The sequence below is a fragment of the Odontesthes bonariensis genome, chromosome 22 (genome assembly GCF_027942865.1).
Source record: "Odontesthes bonariensis isolate fOdoBon6 chromosome 22, fOdoBon6.hap1, whole genome shotgun sequence".
Classification (NCBI taxonomy): domain Eukaryota; kingdom Metazoa; phylum Chordata; class Actinopteri; order Atheriniformes; family Atherinopsidae; genus Odontesthes; species Odontesthes bonariensis.
In genome coordinates, this window is record NC_134527.1 from 25,247,512 (window position 1) to 25,273,434 (window position 25,923).

General features: G+C 41.6%; 1 protein-coding gene across 1 annotated transcript; it reads right to left on the bottom strand.

The window, feature by feature from the left end:
- Positions 1–721: 721 nt before the first annotated feature.
- On the bottom strand, positions 722–24,775 carry fgfr1b (fibroblast growth factor receptor 1b). The gene is made up of 17 exons (XM_075455202.1): positions 24,482–24,775; positions 19,200–19,329; positions 10,848–10,946; positions 10,593–10,765; positions 10,381–10,504; positions 9,274–9,464; positions 7,830–7,974; positions 7,559–7,749; positions 7,331–7,476; positions 6,231–6,352; positions 6,034–6,144; positions 5,744–5,934; positions 5,535–5,657; positions 5,397–5,467; positions 3,034–3,171; positions 2,853–2,958; positions 722–1,375 (listed from the first exon to the last, which is right to left on the bottom strand). The coding sequence occupies exons 2-17, from the start codon at positions 19,291–19,293 to the stop codon at positions 1,292–1,294; spliced, it is 2,109 nt and encodes a 702-aa protein (XP_075311317.1). The 5' UTR covers positions 19,294–19,329; positions 24,482–24,775; the 3' UTR covers positions 722–1,291.
- Between the last annotated feature and the right edge of the window lie 1,148 nt (positions 24,776–25,923).

Sequence of the window (25,923 nt, forward strand, 5' to 3'; positions counted from 1 at the left end):
TTCGTGAATTAAACACGGGTTCTTCCTCTGTGTGAAAGGGGCTAGTGTTTTGGTTCTTTAGGCATGTTTAACATCTGCAAAGTTACAAAACCTCCAAAAAGTCCAATCAAAGGAGTTGCCTGAAACGACTTAAAGGGATAGTTCGGTTTTTTTAGTAGTGGAGTTGTGTTACGTTACTTACCTGCTGTAGGCAAGGCTAACAGTTACTGAGAAGGACGATTTTTAACATCTACAAGACAAACCTCAAAACCTTCATGATGGTTGTGCCACGGTGGGTGAGAGCTCATCTCTCCCCCACTTGTCCCTTAAATATTTATCTTGTATGTGATCTTTATTTAACATTTACTCATTTATAGTTTGTGGTTGTAATACTGCACTCACACTCACTGTCACAGGTGTGTTTGTGTTACAGTCATCATCAAAGCATTTAAGATGGATTACAACATGTAAATTCACGAGTTAACCTTTACTGAGTAGCAGGTTTAAATGCTACTTTGATTAAGCCTTCTCTTTTCTGTTCCTGCTGTGCAGGATTTAGTGTTTGGGAGGCGACTTCCTGACTTAAGGTATTGGTGATGTCATCATTGGGTGAAACATTGCAGATTTTTTATTACAACCTGTCAACAGCCGTTATGTACGGTATCTGTGTTTTTATCCATGTAGTGTGAGTGTTGCACTGGATCGAGGACACGTCCAGCATCAAATTAAACCACAGGAGATGAAAAATTACAAAGCATTTTAATACTGATATTCAGTTATTTTACACATTCAACTAAAGTCTGTTGTGTAACAGCTGCAATCAGCTGGAGGATAAGTGCAATGCTGTAAATAAACTGTAACACTGGCTTCTTCTTTGGCGTCATGACATCACAGACGACAAGAAAAACAATCTAACTTCAAATCTGTTAATGAGGGATGAACTATGGGTTTGAGGAAGCTGCTGATGGACAGAAAAATTAAACATAACATTAAGAAAGATGTATTTCTGATCTATTCCCACTTTATTCATCCTTCCAGTTAACAAACTATTATTTACAATATTCACACTGACTTCATTATACAAACAAATAGGAACCAGAGTCCTGTTTCAGTCTGTTCACCCTTTACCAGAGAGATGATGTGTTTCCTGAGGGAGTCCAGCTCAGTCCAGTTCAGTCCAGCTGTTCTTCACATCAGGCTGCGGTGAAGCAGCTCTTCCTCTTCCTCCGCCCAGTGGCCTCCTGGGGCCGCCCGGTGCTGCACAGGAAATGGGATGAGGGTGATGCAGGAAGGGGGAAAGTTTCCACGGTGACTATGTTGAGGTACAGGAATGAGCCAAGGCGGAGCCGCTGACCGGGGAGTACTGGACCAGAGGAACGGACAGGTCCAGGTACTCCTGAGGAGGAAGATTCGGAGGGTCACAACAGGGTGGCTGCAGGTTCATGGAGGTGAAATTCAAGACTTTTTTTTATTTGAACATGAAGCAGAACTCTTTCAGTCTGCTTTCAGCTGTCAGTGAAGACTCAGATAACAGATAAAGGATCATTTTTGGACGCGTGAGGTCCAAACTTTTCTTCCGTTACTTCATGACATCACCACGAAACGCGTTTTAATATCATCAGAAGTCTTTTGTCTAGTTTTATGCAAATTGTGTCGCTCAAAACGTGCGTTGCTGTAACTTCCAAACAGAAAACAGATGAGACAAAAAACATTCGGATCAGCTGGACCGAGCAAAAGGAGGAGCAACTAACTGCATTATGGAACCAGCACAAATGTCTCATCTGCACTTAAAAATGCAGCTGTGGCTAAAAACTGCTTATTTTTCGACTTCATTGTTGTTAAGGATTTCCACCAGGTGTATGATAGGAAATAATCTCAGAAAAATCTAACATAGTTAAACAGTGATCCTTTGTAAAATCATTAAAACTGAGTGATGTCCTCAGATGGAGAGGGTGTCAGGAGCTGGTCTCAGATGGGAGGTTTAACTCACCTGTTTTACTTCGGTAACATCCTGTTGTTAATCATCCCTCCTTCAGTGTATATTCTCCTGGTTTTTACTTTTGTTTCAGTGACTTTCCTTCAGTAGTTTTGGCTCATCCTGCCTCGGCAGCGCCTTGAGTTTTTTTCAGACCCTCTCTGCCTGTCTTCGCCTCCTCCCTCTGGGTCCTAACCTCAGTAAAACCTCTCTGATAAGTCCCTTTGTGATCGCATCACTCCAAACACTGAAATTGGCCTAAAGACTCTTTTTTGTAAAAAAAACAGTAAAGTGTGTTTTTTAAACATTGTTCAGTACCAGAACCTTTTGGGTTTCTGTTTCCTTGCACACTCCACTTCCCTCCGCCTACTTTTAGTTTCCTTTAAATGAAATGGATTTATTTTCTTCACCTGTCTGCTTTTGTGTCTTCTCTAAACACTAACATGCCACTAGAAACATGAAATAGATTCATTAATTTATTTAAATAAATTAAAATGATTAACTTTGCCCTCATATCAGAATAAAGTAAACAAAACAAACAAATAAAAGTTACTTAAATGTTGAAGCAACACAACTGTCAGGTTTAAATAAAATAATCTCATTAATTCGTCTTCTTAAGATATCATCCATCTGTTTCTTAAGTACTTAAAAAGAATGCATCCGAACAATCTTTCTTATAGTCAGCAACATACTTTGCAGGAGTTATTATTTCAATATAATGATTTAATATTAAACAGCAGCTGATTTTATGAGACGAGCAGCACATTTTAAAGAGAAATCGGCCGGAGCAACAATTGAAAAACATTTTCAGAAGATTTTTATATGAAAACAGCACAGGTAGGAGATGGCTAACTGATTATTTTACGCGATGTGGTGATTGAAGGGCTTGTAAAGTTACCTGGTTGGCCATGAGAGACAGAGTGCGATCTAAATCTTCAACCAGCTGCTGGAACTTGGGCCGGCGGGATGGAACGGCGTGCCAGCAGTCTCTCATCATTAGATACCTGAAAAAGTTTCATTGTTACAGAACCTTTCATCCACAGATGAGTCAGACTGTTTAAATGTGTGGACAAACTCACAGCTCCTGAGTACATGCAGACGGTTTTTCCATGCGGTGTCCCTCCTTCAGCAGCTTGAAGAGTTCCTCTACGGGGACGCCGGGGTAAGGAGACCCCCCAAGGGTGAAAATCTCCCACAACAAGACTCCAAACGACCAGCTGCAGCATAAGAAATGTACATTTATATTATACATTTACTGTGCTGCAGATTACAGGGACTGAAGGTTCTGTCTGCATTCAACTGAAGATAAAATACATAAAAATAACAGCTTAAACCACCCGTTTTTCAGACCAACATGCACTGCATTCTTGTAACAGCTTTACTTACGACCAGGGGAGAAGTTACGAGCTGATAAAACATGATGCACCTTTATAAATGAGACCGGCTGATGGTGCCACATAAATCCATCATGCCTTTGACTGATAAACCGAATGAGGAGGCTGCTGAAGGTCGACTCTGATGAATGTGTTGGCTTCACATGTGCAGCACATCAGAGCCCACAGTTTGTTCTGAAGGACACAGTTCACCTACACCAGATACTTCGGTTTTCTGGGAGGAGAATGAGTTCTTTTTTAACTCATTTTATCCTTCAAACTGAGTCTGATCTCTGGTTTTTATGTTCAGATGCTTTAATATGAACAGATCTGTTCAACTCGAGCTCAAAACTCTTTTCTCACAGATTTAATCAAATTATTTTTATTAATTCCCCTGATTTTATTGTCATTTATGTAAAGTGGGAGGCTGTTTATGATTTCTTGTGATTGAACATGTTTTTTTGGTGGTAAAAGAAGATTCTGAATATCTTTATTCCTCCAGTGTTTAGTAATAAAAACAGGGAGGTGGGTAATACTTTTTTATTTTTTAAAGATCCTGAGGTACACCAGAGCAGAACCTGACTGCAGTTAAGAAATAATTGAAATAATTGAATACTCTTTTAAAGTTGTCCTGATCAATAGTTCTCCAGGCTTTCTAAAGGTCTTTCAGAGTTTTTCTTTGGATATTTTCTGCTTTTTCACAAATTTTCAGTCCAGTCCACCTGACCATTTTCAGAGGAATCTGTTTTTTCTTTGCTAAGCCACTTAACTCTGACCTATGAATCATTCAAGCAGAAAAGAGACTCCTAACTCAAGGGATGAACCAGTGTTGTGTCTACACATAACATACAACTTAGCAAAGAAGCCATATTAAATTGGATCTTTAAGCACTTTGTTACTAGCAGCTTGTCACAAAGACACATAATTTGTTCCCATTTCTTTAGTTGCATCTGTAAAAAACACCAAAGATAACACAGTTTGACAGAAAATAGTATTTTTGCAGCAACAAGGTGATTCCCAAAGAGCTATTAGCTGAAAACTTGGCATATCTCAGCATGGTGTGCAGTGTGTCCTTAAAACATTTGAGGAAACTGGACACAAAAGAAGAAGTGTCAGACCAAATTGGTCGCACTCTAGAGCCCTGTCTGCTGCTAAATGGCAGGTGACTGAGTGGTGACTGATGTGAGGATGCATAGTAACGTCAGATGGGAATACGTGTGGTCTGAACAGCCTCAAAGACTCTTTTGTTCAGGAAAATAACAGAGTGAGAGCAGCGCACACTGTGATTACCGGCCCAGTCTGGGTCGGTGGGTTGGTTCTGGAAAGGTGGCTCTTCAGCATGATCAGCTGCAGTCGCTGCTTTTAGCCAATTAACTTTGGTCCTTGTGAGGTTGCACCAGCTCTGAATCTCACAATGTAAAGGTGGTGCAGAGATGAAAAGAAAGCGCTGGAGGCAGGAGCATCAAAATGTCTAAAAATCTTTGACTTTTCTATCTTTGGTGCTTCTTCTTCTGCCACCAAATGTGAAGATGGCAGCAAGGATGCGGGTGGTGACGTGGAGGATTAACAAAATAAAGTTTACTTACTTTGTTTAAGAACACAAAAAATAATCTTACGGCAATATGCCATTAACATGTTCTCTTATTATGGGATGCTCAATAATACTTTTCACATATTTATGTTGATAAAAATTCATATTTAAAAATAACTTACTTTGTTGTTATTTTATGGGTTGAAACACAAGTGTGAAAAGCACTTAAAATAAGGCTCAAATGCTATTTATAATATACTAAAAGTATATACTTAAAATCATGCTTTAAGTTCACTGTTATAGTAATAATAATTCAAAGAATAGAAACTAGCTCCCAACCAGAACTTTAAGGGCTTCAGGTGCAACATTTTGAATAATAAAATCTAACATTCTGTGGACATCGTTACATTCTACAGTGTTCTAATGTCGTTTCTTTGACCTGGTCCACTCCTGCAGGGCACCGACCGCCTGTCCGACCTGACGGGACATGTTAAACAAAGGCACATTAACCAGAAACAGTAGGTTCTGAGGGACTCACACGTCACTTTGGTGCGTATAGATGCGATCGAACAAAGCTTCGGGTGCCATCCACTTCACCGGTAAACGACCCTGCGGGAACAACGCGTCAGCATCTCGTGATATCGATGTTGGGTCTGTTAGAAACCTTCAGGCTTACGTTCGTGGTCTTCTTGTAGTAGTCGATGTGGTGGATGTCTCGAGCCAGACCGAAGTCGGCTATCTTCATCACGTTGTCTTCGGTGACCAGCACATTCCTGGCTGCCAGGTCTCTGTGGATACACTGAAAGAGACGCCCGGCTTTTATGTTCCCGCTGAATCGCATCTAAACACAGAAAGCACACACAGCGAAGGGTTGCGGATGCTCACCTTCTTTGAGGCGAGGTACGCCATTCCTCTGGCCACCTGGTATGCAGCAGAAACCAGCTCCCGGATCTCTACACTACCCAGCGAAGCCTGCCGCAACCCGCTCCAGTACTCCAACCCGGCCGGCCGCCGAGCACGCAGATACTCCCTCAGGTTCCCCTGCGAGGCATACTCCACCACCACATACAGAGGGCCTGTTCCAGGTCAACATGACCAGTCCAGCACAGAACAAAATGATGAGAAAAACATGTCCCTCATAGCTGTGCCAGGAATGTGGACACAACGACACTCACCGTCCTGGGTGCAGGCGCCCAGCAGGTTGATGATGTTCTTGTGTTTGCCGATCATCTTCATCATCTCCATTTCAGAGATCAGGTCAGACAGGTCCTTCTCGGTGGCGTCAGCTGAACAAAAGAGCAACTTATCACAACAAACTCAGGTTCAAACCGCCTCCTGCTGCTTCTGCGGGAATCCACACAGAATTTCTCACCTTTCAGCATCTTCACGGCCACCTTAGTGAGGCGTGTGGGCTTGTTTTTCTCGATCCCAACAGCCTCGGCTAGCACCACCTGGCCAAAGCAGCCTTCTCCAAGAGGCTTCCCCAGAGTCAGCCTAAAGAAAGCAACAAAAAGGTACCAATGAGTCAGCAGAAGAAGATCTGAATTTACAGAGAGGAGACTTCCCTGAGCTCTCATTAGAAAAGAAAACATATCACACATAAAAAAAGATTAAAAAGAAAATACAACACAAGTTATTTAAGTAGTAAAGAAGTCCCGTATCATTTCCTGTATCCCAGCCTTTAAACTCATCAGTCAGACTTCCTTTAACTACCAGGTGGCGATATGATCAATAATGAACTAGACTAAAACTGCAAGAATCCGAAATGAATACAAAAATATATGAAAGGTTAAAAAAACAAGTAGATCTGCTGATGAAAATAATTATATTGAATGCTTATATTTCAAACGACATTCATGACAGCTTGTGTTAATGCTGCCATTTAGATAAATAAAGTATTTCAATATTCTATTTTCTATTCTATTTATTTACTTTGTCACGCAGTATTAAACTTTATTTATCATTTTAATTTGAACTTATTTAATTTTGTTATTTGTGATTCCTTTGTTCATTCCCTTTACATCTTATCAATCTATTAATTTCCACCAAATGATTTATTTCATCATTTTACTTTGATTTCACGTTTTAAAATAACATTTTTGTAATTAATTTTATTTCCAGTTGTATTTACTTCTGTTATGTTTTTTATATTTTACATTTTCATCTATTTCCATGTTTTCTTTTACATTTCCCTGCCTCTGTTTTTACATTCTTGCTTCATTATTGTTTGTCAGCTGATTTAAATCTTATTTTGTTATCTTAAGCCCTTTGATGTCAGCAGAGGCTACAGGAACTCGCATATAATGGTACAAATTATCCTCTTTCCTCGCCAACTTAGTTCTAACCCTTTGTCCTACGAATAACACAATATCCTCAGTGAAAAAAATATACATATACTGGCTTATTTCATCTGAGACAGAGAGACATTAGAGATGTTTGTCCGGCCATACATTAGGAGAAGCAGCGTCATACCGGTCACGTTGCAGCTCCCATGCAGGATCGTAGGGGAGTTCGTACTCTGACACTCCTGCCAGGAGGGTGGTTGCTGCACTGGAGAGACGCGACTGACGCATCAAACACATCCCCGACTGCAGGGAGGATGAAGATTCGACCGACACCTTCACAGACAGAGACAATATGAGCGTCCTTGTATCAAAGAAAGAGGAAAGAACGAGGACAAAAAACAGACAGCCGCCCCACCTGTCTCCTCAGAGGAATGCTCTTGGCTAATTTCTGGACCGCCAGCTGGTTGTTGAAGTCGCTCTTTTTCGGGGAGCAGCAGAGCCTGCAGATGACTGCTGTGACGGTGAGGATGAGGATGATGGAAAACCCCAGGCAATAGATGAAGATCTCCAGGTAAGTTGGTGAGGGTAGCGGCGAGGGCGGCAGCTCTGAGGCAAAGTTGAGGAAAGTCACAGTGAACATAGCAGCAGATTTTAGATCCTTTTGTGTCTGTGAACTGTTAACTTACCATTGACCACAGTAAGCCACGCAGAGTGGTGTGACACTCCGATAGAGTTCCCCGCCAGGCAGGTGTACTCGCCAGTATCGTCCAGAGTTACATTCCTCAGAGTCAAAACCTCCATTTCTTTATCTGTCGTGTTCAAACCTGCAGTCTGAGAGGAAGACGAGTGTCAGCTGAAACGTGGATGAGTTCAGAAGTTCAGACTGAGAGCAGAATTATTTCAGATTCTCAAACTAAAGCAGATCACGGGTAAAGAAAAAAAGTTTTGAACAAAAATCAAAAATCTGAATTTGAAAAGATCAAATCTGAAACTGAAGAAAAAAACAACAACAACTTTTTGTTTTCCAAAGTTCAAAATCTGACTTTTGGTTTCAAAACATAATTTTTCAATTTCAAATGTTTTTTTTTCAAATTATCAGACATTATGGGCCTGACAACAATAAAACAATAACAGATAAAACACTACAAAGGAGAAAATGACAAATCAGAGCAACACTAGAGAAGTTTGTGAACCTGAAAGTATGTCCTTCTGACTCTTTTTGAGGTACATTAATTCACAGAGAGATTTGTTTAAATGGTGTTGTATCCACTAACTATAGGGGGAGCCAAAACTGGGCTCCCATCACCTGAGCTAAAGGGAGTGGCTGCAGATCAGGGGGTAAAGTGGTCGTCTTTCATAGGGAAAATCGATAGTTTGATTCCCAACTTCTTCAGTTTGCATGCTGAATTATCCTAAAAATGTGTTTCTCACTTGTGATTTACTTTGGAAATTAAAGTAATGTAAATCTGGAGTGCATTACAGTTAAATAAATCATATGGTGGTAAACAAACAGAAATTGTTAAACGAAACTGTGTAAAGTCGGAGTTTATGAGAATAAACGGTTTGTTATTTAAACGCAGAGGCCAAATAATTAAATCCTTTAATATTTTTCTCTTCCATCAGTAATAAAACATCAGTTTGTTAGTCTGTTCATGACCAAAAGTTTTATCAGTAATGATGTTAAGATGTAACAAATATGAATATTTTGAGTTGCATGTTGACTTAAAGTTTTTAAGATGAGAATTACCCCACCATCATATTTTCCTTAATCTGCCCATCAGAGCAGCTTCTTATTCAGTTACTCGCCTAAATATATACTTGTGCTGCAGCTCTAATCCCCAAATGTCAAAATGTTTATAAAGTAAAACATACATGTCAGCAAATGGTTCTGTATTTATTTGTGGAAAATGTAAATATTTGTGGATCATGGAGCACATTTTTGATTTTGTTGTTAGGATTACAGGTATTAAAGTCCAATAAAAACTTGAATGAGCATGGGTCACATTAGCCCCTGTAACCAAGAAGAAAATTGAAGAAGTGAAATAGGAGATTAAAGAAATGCAAAAATATATCTTAATTCTTTTTGACAGAAACTACACCAATATAGACGCTGCCTGCTGCTGTTTATACCTTCAGAACCAGGACGTAGGGGTGTCCGTCTGGTCCCACTCTGCTGCCGTTGACAGTGATGTGTTTGAGCCACTGGATGTGAGGCTGTGGGTCGCTGAACACTCTGCACACAAACTCCACATCGCTGCTGACCACCGCTGTCTGATTGGCCGGCAGACCGGCCTGCAGGATCGGCCTGTGAGGGGAGCGCTCTAAGACAGAAAGATGCAGAAAGATGTAGAAATTCTCAATAACGTGCCATTTACAGCGATGGACAATGAGGCAAACAACATGATCCTAACTTTGTCGTTAACCAGCTTGGACTGGTTCCCAGTTAATAGGTGAACCTAGTTAGAAAATAAATGATGGATTTTCAGGTGTGATTGGTGATTTAAATGTCACCTGATATTTAAACGTCGTCTTCCCTTGATCATCATGGGAAATGTGAGATGATTTTCACAGAGACCTGGTTGCAGGAACAACTCTTAACATCTCTCTGCTCTGCTTTAAAACTATACAGGCAGACAGAGACTGCAGACTGATTTTTTATTTTACTCTGTTATCCATAATAATATCATATCTTTAATAATAATACAGCAGCAATATAACTTTCCTTCAGGGATTAATAAAGAATTATTTAATTTAATTGAATTGAACAGAATAAATAATGTTTATGACCATGTTTGAGTAATTACATCCATCCAGGCTGCAGAAGTGGGCTCATTATCTGCATCTCATGGTGTGACCTCCTACCAGGATCCATTAACATAGGATATTATATCTACTAACTACTGTTAGTAGATATAATATCCTATGTTATATGAATTCTATTCATATCCAATTTCTCACATTTATGACTGTTTTTGACAATTATAATTATTAAGTGAGTAAGTTTCGATTTTGGAGACCAGATGGAGCATCATGGTTTTCTATCTGTCAGTAGGGTAACAGAGGTTCAGTTTACTGACTCTGACTCTGAAGATGGTGACACAATCATCAGTTTTTTATCTGGCCAAATAACCACAACACATGCAAGTTCTGCAGAGTGACAGAGCTGCGTCACGTGACCTGTTATTGAGGTCAGTATATTTTCAGTTGTGTTGCTGTTATCTGAAACAAACATCTTACCGACTACGTCCAGCAGATAGGTGTGTTTCAGGCTCCCATATTCATTCTCCACCACACAGGTGTAGTTGCCTTTATCGGAGGGAACCACCGACTCCATTATCAGAGTCCACATGTGGTCTCTGATCTGAGAGACAGAGGGCGTATAAAAAAGATGATTTCATAGGTTTGTTTAAAATAACCTCTGACGTCTTCTCTCTGGACCAAACACACACCTTGAACCCTCCGATTCTTTGGTCTTTTTTGAATTCTTTCCCGTTCTTGTACCAGCGCAGGCTTGGAACTGGGTTTCCAGTTGCTTGGCAGCGAAACTTGACCGTCTTGCTGGCAGGAACGGCGTGGAGCTGCTTCTCCATCTTCTCTGGCATCACCCACTGCGGCGCCAACGCTAACGAGGAGATACCACAACGTAAGCATCGTAATAACAATAATTTTCTTTTGCACTGATTTAACAGCAGAGCGAGACTTACGCTGGAGCTTTTCGTTGCTTGTTGACAGCTCGTTCGACAATTTATTTTCCTCTGAGGATGATTCATCGTCCTCTTCGTCTTCAGAGGATTTCACTGCATCTGGTTTAAAAGTTTAAAAAGGAGCTTGTGTGAATTGTGTGCAAAGGGAGGAGCAGCTCTCAAGTTTTTTAGTTAAAGATTCACAGTTTCAACTCAACAGACGATGCAAACAGTTTAAGGATTAACCTCTGACCTCAGTAAAAAGAGTCACTGAGTGTTTCTGCTCAAAAAGCAGCAGTAGACAGAAGCTGTCGCCACACTGCAGCGCTACACCCAACCACTTCTGAGGCTTCATAGATCTCCTCCCCCACCGCCTCGCACCATTAACAGCAGGCACACAACACAAACATCCTCCCAGCTGAAAAGTAGCTGAAGGGGGGAGGCAAGCTGAATTTAATCTGATTAAAGAAGAAAAACCTCCAAAGACTGAGACCATATGAGGTTACTGTTAAATGTCAGCTAGAAAGAAGTATGTTTGGGGAAAGATCAGATTAAATAGGTGGAAAACAGCCTCACACATAATCCTGATGAATATCAGGCAGCAGGAAAGTCTTAAGTGTTTTGTTCATTTATTAAAAACTGAAGACTAAAATACTATTTTAGACAAATATTCAAATCCTTTATAATGACAGCAGTGGATCTATCTGTATGGTCCACACCTGTTTTTAGACCTGCTGGTTGATGGCAGGTTTCAGGATGAAAACAAAGACATGAGGCTGATTGTAACAGAGTTCAGATCTGAACAATATAAGAACAATTCTGCAGCATAAAAAATGTTCAAACTTACAGCAACCTCCAACATTTTGACATATAAGGGCCATTTCAGACCAGGGCGGCAAAGTGTGGCGGAACGGAAGCGAATTTCACCGGCGGAGGTGAAAATACATGGAAACAGATCTGTCCTTGCACACCGACGCGGCGGTAGTCGGGCGGTAGCGGCGCGGAGACGCCTCCGTCCCGCGCTGCTTTTGGAAAATAGAACTCGAGCGGAATTTGGACGGCAGCGGCCGGCGGTGTCCCGTTGAAATGAATGGGGAATGCAGACAGGGCTGGAGCAGAACTACCGCGGCCGCGGACTGTCCGGTGTGAAAAGCCAAGTTGAACACACCGCCTGATAACCGGCGTAAGACTGCCGTCGTTTCGCTGCCGTCGTTTCGCTGCCGCCACGCCACGCTCTGGTCTGAAATCGGCCTAAGAAGTTTAATGAGCTAACTTTCTTCATCTGGCTGACAAACTGAGAAATCAGGGATGGGGGGTGTGGGGATCAGAACCCCATCAGTGCAGACAAATCACACAACAAGTCACATAAAAGTTGCTGAGAAGATCAGATCAGAGGAAAGCCAGGAGCTGCTGATCAATACTCTGATTAATTGATCATCAGTAAGTTTGAGCACCTCTATAAAAGAAGAAGTTTTGTCAGTTTGCTGGTCTGGAGCATTCAGGTGTGTGATAACACAATGCCAAGGAGGAAACACATCAGCAATGATATTAGAGAAGCAATGTTGCTGCCCATCAATCTGGGAAGGATTATAAGGCCATTTCCAAACTATTTGGAGTACATCATTCTACAGAGAGAAAGATTATTCACAAATGGAAAACATTCAAGACAGCTGTCAATCTTCTCAGGAATGGACGTCCCAGCAAGATCACCCCAAGGTGAAAAACCCAAGAGCTACATCTCAGACTCTACAGACTTCAGTTAGCATGTTAAATGTTAAAATTCATGACAGCACAATTAGAAAAAGACTGAACAAGTATGGATTGTTTGGAAGGGTTGCAGGAGAAAGCCTCTTCTCTCTAAAAAGAACATGGCAGCTCAACTTAGGTTTGCAAAGCTGCATCTGAACAAACCACAAGACTTCTGGAACAATGTCCTTTGGACAGACCAGACCAAACCAAAGTGGCGATGTTTGGTCATCATACACAGCAGCACGTTTGCAGAAAAAGAAACACAGCATATCAACACAAATACCTCAAACCAACTGTCAAGCACGGTGGTGGAGGGCTGATGATTTGGGCTTGTTCTGCAGTCACAGGACCTGGGCACCTTGCAGTCATTGAGTCCACCATGAACTCCTCTGTATACCAAAGTATTCTAGAATCAGGAAGCAGGTAAAAGGCAAACACCAGCCTCTTTCACATGATATGCATTTTCTAACTGGGACTGATGTGCCTTCGTTGATCATTGGGTCATGTATGAAATGTGTGATAGTCCAGAGGCGGAACGGGGGTTGAAGTTGATCCACAGCTGATAGGCCTCTGAGCCGGCAAGGGAGGTAGTAACAGAGGCGAGACGATCCAATGTTTTCTATCATGCAAGTTTTATACTCTTGTTATGAATTTCTCTTAAGTTCCTTCGTTTTATCACAAAAATACTCTGGTTTTTATAATAATTTTCTGGTTTATTGTACATTTAGTCCATCAAAATTAAGTCTGATCACCAAGTCAGAGGGACAAAAGAACTTTGGTGTGACAAAAAAACCAACAGAACACAACTTCTCAGACCCAGATTATGTCTTAAATGTCTTATTTTATCTGGCACACAGTGAAAAACACAAGATGTTCAGTTTACAATAAAAAAAGCATTTCATCTCAAATGCTCAATGTGACATTCGCTGCAGCCCCACTTTAAAAAATAAAGTCAGTCTGGAGGTTTGCTTGTTGCATCTTAAAGTATAAAAAAATTACCTAAATAAAGTAAGATAAAGTGTTAATCACAGGAATATGTTGTGTTCGATTCTTATTGTCGGCCTCAGAGAGCTGAGAAAACATGGTGTGATTTCAGAAAGCTTTATGCCGCTGAGCTGAGCGGGATGGGAAAGCAGGCTTTGTTTAGGAGAAGGAGACTGCAGCAGAGAGGCTAAATTTGATGTCTTTTTGACTGAGAGAAAAACAAGAATTTATGGGCTCAACAACAACAGTATCACATAGTCTCAGCTGGAGTCCAGATGGTTGGAATAAAAATGTCCGAACACACACAGAGAGGATATATACTGCAGCTCTACGAAAACAAAGAGTTCAAGGAAGGTGCGTGAATGTAGCCTGGAAGGTTCTGCTTGTGTTTGTGCCGAGCTGATTACCCACAGAGAGTCTGAGTGGCCATAACACTCTCAGACTGTGAGCATGTGTTCCTGCATTACTGTGTCTGGACAGGATATACAGACCATAACCAGCACCCTGAGCGCCAAGCCTCGGTTAAACCATCAAAATCCCTTTAACCAGTTTCAGATGCAGCTGAGCCAAAAACAGCCAAACCTAGAAAAAGTAACTTTCCTGTTAAAGAAATTCGCTCACTGGAAAGTTTTATATAATGGCAGAGACTGAAGCGCCACGACCACAGCTGGGATCAAACACGAAAGAGTCCAACAAAAGAGAGCAGGAGAAGTCCCCCCAAAAAAACAGGTAAACAGTTCAAAAAGAGACCAACACCGCTGACCAAAACACAAGAACCCAAAACCAAAGGTAAACGGCATCATTTCTCAATTTCTCATTTCTTAAAAATGACAAATATTTGCAGATTCTTTTTTGTTAAATATGTTTGAAAACTGAATATTTGGATGTTTTAGGTCAAACAAAACATCGAAAGACAACCACAACTTCCAGACAAGTCAGTTTTAAACTGTGACTGCTGGTTTTCCCTTCGTATAAATCACTGCTGTACTGATTACACCCAGCTTTAACAAGTAAAAGTTAAATAATACATAAATAAAGCAGATTACCAGTACATTTCAGCCCCAAAAAGAGACATTTTGCGGCTAAACTTCTATTACAAAGTTAATTTGGGGGTTTTGATCACTTTTACCATCTGCTTGGGCTGATGGTCTGATATTTAAGGGCACTTTACACGGAAACGAAAACAGGTTAAAAACGCAAAACCTTTTTGCGGCTGCACTATATCGTTTAGATGGTAACGGCGTTTTGGGGGCATGAAAACGCAAAAAAGTGAAACCGCCCTCCAGAGTGGAATTCTTGAAAACGCTCCACTGTCGCGCCACCGTGTAAAGGATGAAAACGCAAAAAACTGCGTTTCTCGTCACATAGAAATGACGTGGCAAGCATAATAAAGCGCCAGAAAACCGTGGGAAACACATCAGTAGGCTATCAACATGTCCGTCCCTGCGGACTTTCAACTCGCCTTAGGCGCGGTAATTGACGTTCAAGAGTCATTTCATCACATAACAGCAATGATGAGCGAGAGTAGTAAAGAACAGACCAAAAATATGAACTACGTTCTCGAAATTCTTGAAGTTCATAGAGAGAGCAGGCGACCTAGCCATGTGGCGTGTTTACTGCATCGATAAATATGAAACGTCACACACTTTTGCGTTTCCGTATGCACGCAGATTTTCACCCTAAAACGCTCGTCTAAATGCAGATTTAAAAGTGAAAACGAAACGCCACTTTTGCGTTTTGGTTTCAGATCGTTTCCGTGTAAATGTAGCCTTAAGCCCGGCGGTGACACTCTAGATGGCGACCAGGCAGAGTCTGAAACCGCAGATGGACTTGGCCCTTCCCTTGCTAAAGCTCTGAGTGTAATGACTTCCAACATTATTAAAGTTATCGATGGAAAACTCAGCCCTTAGGCCGAGACTGTCCAAAAGCTTGTTATAGAGCTCCATGCTGCTAGCAAGCGGCTAGACGAAGCAGAAGCTAGGCTGCTAGCAGTTGAAAACTCCGCCGAAGCACAGGAGCCGAGGATTCTGGAGCTGGAGAAACAGGTCAGCGCCCTGACAGAGAGTTTGGACATGGCCGAGAACTACTAGCCTGACTACGTCATACTCACGATTCTAGTCAGAATGTGAGTGTGATACCGCTGGATAGAGTTTTGAGTATGGGGCGTGTTTCAACCGCACCAGGAGAAAAAATGCCTCTTCGCTCAATTGGATAGACCTACAACTAATCAGAGCAACGTAGTATGTGACGTAGATTAAGCGACACACAATTGTTGGAATTGGAAGAATTTGGCCTTGGCGATAACTTTTTGAATTTGATTAAGGTTCTGTATAACATTCCGACGGCGGCGGTTTTAACTAACGGGCTGAGATCTGATAATTTCCCCCTTCACCGAGGGAATAGGCAGGGCGACCCCCTCAGCCCCCTGCTCTTTGATATTGCTATAGAGCCGCTGGCCCAGGCAGTAAGGCAGAACACTTAAATTTCTGGCATTTTAGTTGGTGAGAGGGAACACAAAATTACCTTATTCGCAGATGACATTTTGAAACATTTATTGCACCCCCAAACTTCTGTTCCTTGCCTGATTAAGGTCATTTTGTCATTCAGTGTCTTTTCACGATACAAAATTAACTTTGCAAAATCTGAGGCTATGCCCCTGGGGTCGTTAACATGTGTTCCCAGTATGGCTGAGCCCTTCCCGTCCCGCTGATCTCCCACCGGTTTCATCTACTTAGGAGTGCTTATAACACCCAGTCCAACCACAACAACAACAACAACATACGAGGAGGATAGCATGGAGGACATTGAGGCGCTTGTGTTGCTGCTCACCCTGTGGCTTTTTGTCACACAGAAGGCAAGAGTAGAGAGCCAGAGAAGACTCCTGACTGCCAGACAAAACAGTATTGAAAAGTGACGACACTCATCGGCCAATCAGTGGAAGGCAGTCGGCTGACGTCACGTTTTAGTAACGTTTCGGCCCGCTTGGAACCAGGGCTGAGGTGATATGGAAAATCTACCTGGTTGCAGGTACTGCGTGCTAGTGGAAACACGCAATAGCGCGCCGATCCGAGCCAAAGCGAGCTAGTGGAAAAGTGCCATTAGAACGCTGGGCCCCTCTCCCTCTTTCCTGGTTAGGTAGGGTTGCTCTTATAAAAATTAACGTCCTGCCCAGACTGCTATACCCATTGCAAATTATCCCCATTTTGTCATCCAAAAGGTTATTAAGGTGCTTGAAGGCTGGCTGAGCTCCTTCATCTGGACCAAAAGGAAGCCTCGTCTGAAGATGACAAAACTTCAAATGGCAGGCTCTGATGGAGGTTTAGATGTTCCAAAATCTTAGATTTTACCAACTGGCATCACATCTGCGGGTGACTGCAAGCTGGCACAAGTGTGATCCAGCCTCAATTTGGCATGATATTGAATCCTCTCAGTCGAAGTGTCCCTTGCTGAATCTGTTGTTTATGAATAATCCCGAATTTGTTAAAAAAAAGCCTCTGCACTAACCCCATTACTCTCAGTACCATCAGAGCCTGGAGATCCATTCGCTCTATAGAAGGCAGGGCTCAGTTATCAACTCCTCTCACTCCCATTCTTGACAACCCGGACTTCCTGCCAGGCTGTGAGGACCAGGGCTTTAAAGTATGGGGCAACAAAGGGTTAAAGAAACTGGGTGATTTATTTAAAGGCCAGATTCTACTATCCTTTCAGCAGTTCCAACAGCAATTTGGCTTATTTAATCAAGGTGACTTCTACAGATATCTACAAATTAGAAATTTCATAATTAAAGACAACACCTTAATGATTAATAACACCTCTTCATGTGGGGAAAAAGCCCCGTCTCTTCAGATTGGTAAGAAATGCATTACTGTTTTTTATAGAGAACTGAACTCCAATTCTCCGCTTACCTCTCAAACCACCAAGCAAGCTCGGGAGAAAGATTTAGGCATTGCTATAGATGATGATGACTGGCAGGAAGTCTGGTCTCAGCCTATGAATATTTCTGTGTGTAACCAAACTAAATCCACACAGTTTAGAATTGTACATCGCACGCATATAACACCTGTTGTCAAGAACAAAATGGACGCTAATATCTCCCCGCTTTGCTGGAAATGTAATTCTGAGGCTGGTAACTACATTCACTGCCTCTGGTCATGTGTGAAGCTACAAAGATATTGGGAAGGTATTGTGAATGAACTGTCTGCTATCTTTGATGTCTCAGTATGCATGGACCCTATGTGCCTTATACTCGGTCTCCCGGATAGTCAGATCACTGACAGTAATCATAGGAGACTTTCAATATACTGACTTTTGCTGCTAGAAAGAACATTCTGCTCTTCTGGATCAAGAATGATGCCCCAACAAAAAAATCATGGCACAACATTATTATGGACTGTATTCCTAGTGAATACATCACATGCATGCTTTACTCCAAAATAGACATTTTCCACAAGGTCTGGGGACCCTTAAGCTGGATTTACAGGTGACGCGTCGCTCATGGCGCAGCCGACCCGTGACGCAGCCGACCCGTGACGTCAAAATGACGTTTCAGGCCTGGCGCTTGCCTTGAAAAGACGGCGCAGCGCGTTGTTGTGCACCAGTCGATTTTGTAACTTGGCTGCGCCGAGAACGACAAACCGGATGGACCAATTTGAGACCAGGCTCAGTCAGGAGGTGCGTTTGTACAGGCACCTGTACGAAACTGCAGTGAAAGCACAGGGACCATGTAAACTCCCAAAACTCGTGGACAAAGATTGGCAGAATTTTGGGGAAAGAGGGAGAGTTCTGTAAGAATATGTGGGAGAAGCTTTTCTTCTCGACTTTCGTGGCTGTAAAGTAGCGGTAACCTTCACGTAGCAGGGACCCCCCTGTGACGGAGAAAATTGCAACTATTGGCGCAACGACTTGCGCCACCATATATAGCCGGCACGAAATCGTGACGTCATCAACACTGCTTGAGCTAGCCGACGCGGCAACTATGCTAGAGGCTTTACTTGCAGCATATTGGGAACATGCTGTCATCCTCTTTGTTACATGGATTCCCCAGGTCAGCTTAGCCTGTTTTTGTAACTTTTAGTGCTCACTATATAACAGGCACCTTTTAGCCTTGCTATGTCTGTTTGCTCTGTATTGGTTGTCATCTGGATATTGTATTGTTCTGCTGCGGGGGATTGAAAGGGAGAAGGCACAATGGTAAATATGCCCGTTGCTAAATATTTATTTTTATTGTATATTCACTATACCCACATGCCCATATTCTGCTGTTTCTTTCTGAAACTGTCTGATCAGTTCTGTAAGTTGTGAAAATGTAAATAAAAATATTTTACAAAAAAAAGAGGAGGAGCTTATTTAAAGAGGAGTTTAAATAAGCTCTAAATTCAGCTACTAAGTTTTAACTTGCATATCTTTTTTGTGAGCTGCAGTAAATTCTGTTTTATGAACGTGTTCACTGAAGCAACAAGACAAATGACAGCTTTAAATCAATTAATTCAGTTCAATTAGAGCGCTTCAAACATCGCTTCTTCAAGACATTTAACCCAAACATGTTTGGCCTTTGAACACCGAATCACTGTTTCAGCTTCAATGTCTGTGAGAAAAAACACATTCAGACTTCCAGACTCTGACATCTGTGAAGTATGTTACCTGTGTCTGTGTCCTCTGAGGCCGGTCTGGACTGAGCCTGCAGGAACTGAACCAGCAGCAGCAGCAGCAGCAGGAAGCGGCGTGGAGAACCCATCGTGTCCTAATACATCAACTTACTGTGACTTCCACACTGCAGATACAGCACAGAGACACACACAAAAAAAAAAAAATCAGACTTTTCCAGAGTTTAAACATTTTCTGCTTATTGTGTTTGCCAAAGCAGAACTTCAACATCAGGACCTCCTTAAGGGCAGTGGACTGGGTATGAATTCTTCCCACAATGCTGATCACACGCCTGCAGCTGTTTCTCCAAGAGGCTGTTGACATCACCTTTGACACCTGGAGGTCACCCCCCCTTAGTTCACCTGTGACTACTATATATCATTAAAGTGTCAAACACAACACAGCAGCAGTAAATCATACAGGCAGACGTGCACGCTGCCTTAAACAAACACTTCCACCATTTGTCTCCATGAAGGTGTGAGAGGCCTCCTCCTCTGGTAAATACATTATCTGTGGTAAAGAGACGACACCCAGCCTTCATGACTTTTTCTGCTAATCCTGCTCAAGTTTTAAATGATAAATTTGCAACTTTTTATTTTTTCCATAAAAAATGCAGTGATTCTTTCCTGTAATCCTTAAATTGGTCTTGATCAATAGTTCTCCAGGCTTTCTGAAGGTCTTTTAAAGTTTTTCATTGGATATTTTCAGCTTGTTCACTGGTTGTCAGTCCAGTCCTTGAACCTGATCATTTTCCAGAGCCTGGACCTCAACATTATTGAAGAAGTGTGGGATCATCTTGACAGAGAACGGAACAGAAGTCAGCCAACATCCAAAGAGGAGCTTTGGGATGTCCTTCAAGAAGCCTGGAGAACTATTCCTGAAGACTGCTTAAAGAAATGACAGAAAGCTTGTCTAATGGCGCTTTTCCACTAGCTCGCTTCGGCTCGCAGTACCTGCAACCGAGTAGATTTTCCGTATCACCTCAGCCCTGGTTCCAAGCGGGCCGAAGCATTACTAAAACGTGACGTCAGCCGACTGCCTTCCACTGATTGGCCAATGAGTGTCGTCACTTTTCAATACTGTTTTGTCTGGCGGCCAGGAGTCTTCTCTGGCTCTCTTCTCTTGCCTTCTGTGCGACAAAAAGCCACAGAGTGAGCAGCAACACAAGCGCCTCGATGTCCTCCATGCTATCCTCCTCGTATGTTGTTGTTGTTGTTGTTGTTGTTCTGGTTACGACGACCCCGCCCACGTCGAGGAGGCACGAAGTGATACTCAGTTGTAATGGAAACACAACCAAATCGAGCCGTGCCGAGCCGAGCGAGTGGAAAAGCGCCATAAGAGAGTTCAGGGTGTGTTGGAGAATAAAGGTGCTCAGACCAAATATTCACTTTAAAGCTCCTTAGAACTGAACAAACTCTGTTACCTTATATTTATGTTGGACCATGTTTCAGTAAATCACTGAACCTGTTTCCTGTTTTCCCGGACATACGGAAATTAGGACTGGATCAGGACTTATTGTAACAAAACTCAGGGATGTTTCACATGGAGGAGCAATGAACAAAAATCTAAAACAGATTTGGTGCTGAGGATGCAAACAAAACAAAACTGGGTTATGCCGGGGGTGCCTGGTATAAAGGTGCTGCAGATGCTGGTTCAAGAGCCGACCCGAGGCTCTTTATCGCACGTCGGGTCCACTTTCCTGTTGCTCTGAAAGAAAGACCACGAGGCCTCAACCTTCCTGATTGCTTTGACATGGCATCAGTGACAGTGAGGACCTGGCAATGAACATGAAAAAAACCTGGAGACTAAATACTGAGGAGGGTGATTAGTGATTGAGTGCAGCTGAGGGGAGAAACACAGGTGACGTGGGTGAAGCTGATGGCAGCACAAAATAAACTGAGGAAAACATTGTAAAAACTAAAGACTAACTAGGAACATAAAACATGACAAAACTAGACATGACACAGAACAGGACAGTAAATCGTCCTCATCGTCTTATGAGGATCATAAACATGGTGAAGAGTGTTCGACCGCCCTCGCTTATCCTCAGATTAGCTGAACATCAAGAGGACAAACGCTGCCGACACGCCAAGCGTCTCATTAGAGAGTATGTCCTTCAGCTGCACACCCTGCCAGCATGCAAGTGTGATCGAGGGTGGAGTCCTCAAGCATGACGAGCAGCACAGCAGAATGTCAGTTTTATGAAGGCATATTTAATACACAGAACACACAGGGAGAGCAGGGTTTGATGGGAGGCCTCATTTTAGCTTCACACAGCTGCTGTATGTGTGATATAAAACCTGAAATTGAAGACAGGATGGGGGGGAGAAAGTTTAATGGGTCTACCAGAGGAGGAGACGTGCAACATCTGGAGATGAGATGCAGGAACATGCAGCAAATAATGCAAATGTTTGGGGAACTGTGATGAAAAACAGGCAGAAACGTTTTTCTTGTTGGCCAAACATGCACACCATCAGAGAAGCAGCACTAGTAATCAAAGCCTTCAGTTACTGGAGTGCAGTCGTCTCAGTTTTGTGTGTCATTAGAAACCTTCAGGATATCTGCTTTTAAACTCCACGAATGTGAGCATGAAGCCAGAAATAAAAACAGGTTTCAGTACACGGCGCTCAGCAACATGTGATCAGAATTTTCTGTTGAAACTTACGGTTAATAAATTCAATCCAAGTTTCCCAAACAAGGGCCCGGGCCCCTCTAAAGGGTCACCACACAGATATGTAGGGTTGTTGGATGGTTAATGAGTGACAAAAAGAAGACGACTTTAATCTTTTCTCCGTTTTCCATTGAAATTTTGGGATAATTGAAATAAAATTAGATAATTGAAATCAAACTTTAGCACAACTTCCAACAACTGACAAAATGTTCTATTTTCAGCTGAAATTATAAACAGTTTGAAGCTACGTGTTACATTTCAAAGTGATTATAGATCCCGTCTGAACAGCATGTTTAAATCCTGTTTGATGCATCGTTTGTGATACTTTGTGTTCAGAAGGACTGATTGGTGCTGCAAAGAGAGTTCAGAAACACCGATTGATTTTGCAACAGGACATCGTGCAGCAAAATGAGATAAAGGCTCGGGTCCAATAGTGAAAAAATACCCTCCAATAATCTTTTGCATCTTTAAGGATGACCAATTCACAATATTCTACAAAAAGTGCTTTTAGACACTTTGTCTATTGTAGTCTTATAATGTTGTTATATTAGGTCATACATATCAAAATAGATTCAGAATATTACTTTAGTTACTACTAACTTAAGTCAGTTAGTTATTACTAAAGTCAGTCTGAAAATAGAAAGGAAACTTTTTTTTAGTCCTACTACAGGCTGCTCGCACTCATCGTCCTGTCCTCATTTTTATCCACTTGAATCACAGTTTGTACGACTGGATGGAAACAGTCGAGCTTTGCTATAAAAGCCGCAAAGAAATATGGGTCAGATTTATCTCCTTTCTCTCATAAAGGATGCTCCTCTGTTAAAGGAGATAATGAAGAAAGTATCAGAGTTCCTTTTCTTAATATTTTAGAGAATTCAAACAGCTCTCATCTTCCAGGTGATTTCACTCAGTTTGGATCTGTTAGGACCCTGCATGGTGGTCCTCTGCAGAACACACCAGAGGTAGGTTCAAACAATGTGACATAATGGAAGGTTTCTCACAAAATTCTGGAGTCGAAACAGCTCTTAACCAGAATCCTCTGAATCAAATGTGCAGACTAGTTACTGTAGAAGAGACTTCGCTGTGCAGCAATAACCTGCACATAAAAACATATTGTGGACCGGGAGCAGAAACTGATCTTTAACACGTGGATTTGTTAGAACGTCCATGCTGAAGCCATCACCTACGCACCAGATTCTGCAGCCAGCTGACAGCTCCGAATAGTTGTCATACTAACACCCAGATTGCTGCCTCTCATCCATCAGAGCTGGAAAACCCAGGAGGCTTTAAACGTTTTACAGTTTGATTAAACCAACATGGAGCACAAAGTCAGCAAAGTAACCTGTAAAAGGCCGAGTGTCACATGTTCATCCTGCAGGATCCTCAGAAAACTGGAGGGCGGCATGGAAACATGAGTCACAGCACAAGCCACATATTTAACATAGCATGGCACCACTTTCTGTAATAATTTAACGGAGGGAGATTACGACTGAATCACAGCAACACTCTGCTGGGAAATGACAAGACAAACCGAGCCAGAACTGAGACATGCAGCTGTTTACAGATGTTTAACTATTACATGTAAAAAAAAAAACTGCTGTCTGATCACTGAAGCAGATCAAATATTCATGGAATGTCGTAAACAACCGTTTAGAAACTGTAAAATACTTCCAAATGCTTAAAAGTTAAGATTTGACGCTTTTCTTTGTTTTATCTGATAAAAAACTGAACATGCTGGAGATTTAAACTACTAATAAGACAAAAATATGAATATATTGTAAACGATCAACTAACCCTCAACTAACCCAGAAAATAACAGACAGTTAGTTGCTGCTCTGAAGCATCACTTCATGGTATTTTTTAATTCCGTACATTAAATTAAAATCAGCATAATAGTTGTTCAGTATTGGATTAAAGCACATTTCTCAGTGCTTTTCCTGTATTTTCATCAGATGCTGCACTAATCACATGTCTACAAGTCTACATCTGCCTCACATCCTCTTCCACATCATACTTTTACTTTAATAGATTTTACAACACAAGACTTTCATTCATCCTGGAAATTTTGCTATTGTATGACTTAATGCAGTATTTTAAACTGTTGATAAAGGTACTCCTCCCTGAATTTTTGCTGCAGTATAACTCCTCTTCTGGGTCATAATCTAGTAATATGACCACTGTGTACTTTGCATTTTAATATTTAATGACCATCTATCAAGATAAAATACCTGAAAACCAGTTTAAAAGTAGTAGGCCTATTCTTTACTGCATTAGTGCGTGTCATTACAGTGTATAATACACAAATGCTTACATTGCATATGTTCTAAGTACTTTTAACACAAATTATTTCAACTCAAGTAGGGTTTAAGAGTTAAATTTTAGTTTCAACGTTTTCTTCAAAGAGTCATTTCACTGTTATGATTTTGAGTCTTTTTACTGTGAATGTGACGTGTTTTTATTGAGTGCAGTTTTTGCAAACAGATTATATCAAATAGTTTAAATTTAAGACAGAAGTCAGCCAAAAAGCTCCAGAAATGCAGCACTCTATAAATGTAGCTGACAACGCTCAACTGGTCCTGAAAACTTTAGATTTTGTCGAGAAACGAACCTGATTGAGGCGTTGAATCCGAGAGCAGCGGAGAAATTGACGGTCGGTCGCTGTAGCCGCGGTTCTGCCTGACTGAAATACCTCCAACTGAGGACTTTCCGAACTGCCTTAAACCTCAGAAAATAATAACGCTCACAGCATCCCGTAGCAGAACTGTAACTGTCTCTAAATTGCTCGGTTTGTGACCGGTAACATCAGCATGAGCGGGTCTAGTTAACGGTAAAATCCCGGCGGAATAACCCCCAAACGAGCCTTTCTTCACCCTCGGAGAGAAACGTGGGAAAAGCGCCGTTCATTGAGGGTATATTCTCATTATACTCTGACATTGAAGAAACGCCTACAGTGGGAGTTTCCTTCTCTTAACCCTTACATCGATTCATGTCTCCAACTACGCGGGCCCTTCTGGTCCGTTCAGCCTGCAGGCACCTCCCTCCGGGGGCCACTCACTGCGGCTGGTGTTCAGGGTTGATGGCACACACTTGCTGCTTTAGCCTCATTGGTCCCCATAATGTAAACCATTACAAAATTATATAAGGACTTTGTTTAATTCTTAACTTTAACTTTGACGTGTTCCGGAACCCTTGAAGCTGAATTTGTTGCTAAATATAACCCTCTACACAACACGAGAGTGTCTTCAGTCAAAGGCTTCTTCAGGTAAGCACCAGTACAATAAGTCATTCCTGTGCACAACAGCCTTAGCACAGCATTACAGGATGTTTTATGTCCCTCTCATGAAACTGAAAATAATCTATGCACAAAATACCAATACATATTTGTTGTGTACAGTAATTTTATCATTTGTGGGAAAAGTGATTTCACGATATCTCTTATCCCAACTTCTTGATATGCAAACTGAATGTCAAATAGCAAACAGTTAAAATACACTCATTGGCCACTTGTACACCTTGCTAGTAAAAGGTTGGATCCCCTTTTGCCTTCAGAACTGCCTTAATTCTTTGTGGCATACTTTCAACAAGGTGTTGGAAACATTCCTCAGAGATTTATGTCCATATTGAAATGATAGCATCACGCAGTTGCTGCAGATTTGTGGGCTGCACATCTATGGTGCGAATCTCCAATTCCACCACATCCCAAAGGTGCTCTATTGGATTGAGATCTGGTGACTATGGAGGCCATTGGAGTACAGTGAGCTCATTGTCATGTTCAAGAAACCAGTTTGAGATGATATGAGCTTTATGACATGGTGCATTATCCTGCTGGAAGTAGCCACCAGAAGATGGGTACACTGTGGTCATAAAGAGATGGATATATCTATATATACATATATACAAGAGCTGTCAAAATTAATGAATTGATTATAAATATATATATATATATATATATATATATATATATATATATATATATATATATATATATATACACGACACACACACATACATATATAGATATATAGATGTACATATCCATTAACATGTTAA

Coding starts and splice junctions, on each gene's coding strand:
- fgfr1b (XM_075455202.1), bottom strand. CDS start 19,293: ATGGGTTCTCCACGCCGCTTCCTGCTGCTGCTGCTGCTGCTGGTTCAG. Junction 5,468..5,534: donor ACTACAAGAAGACCACGAAC/GTAAGCCTGAAG, acceptor TTGTTCCCGCAG/GGTCGTTTACCGGTGAAGTG. Junction 1,376..2,852: donor TGTCTCTCATGGCCAACCAG/GTAACTTTACAA, acceptor CTTCCTCCTCAG/GAGTACCTGGACCTGTCCGT.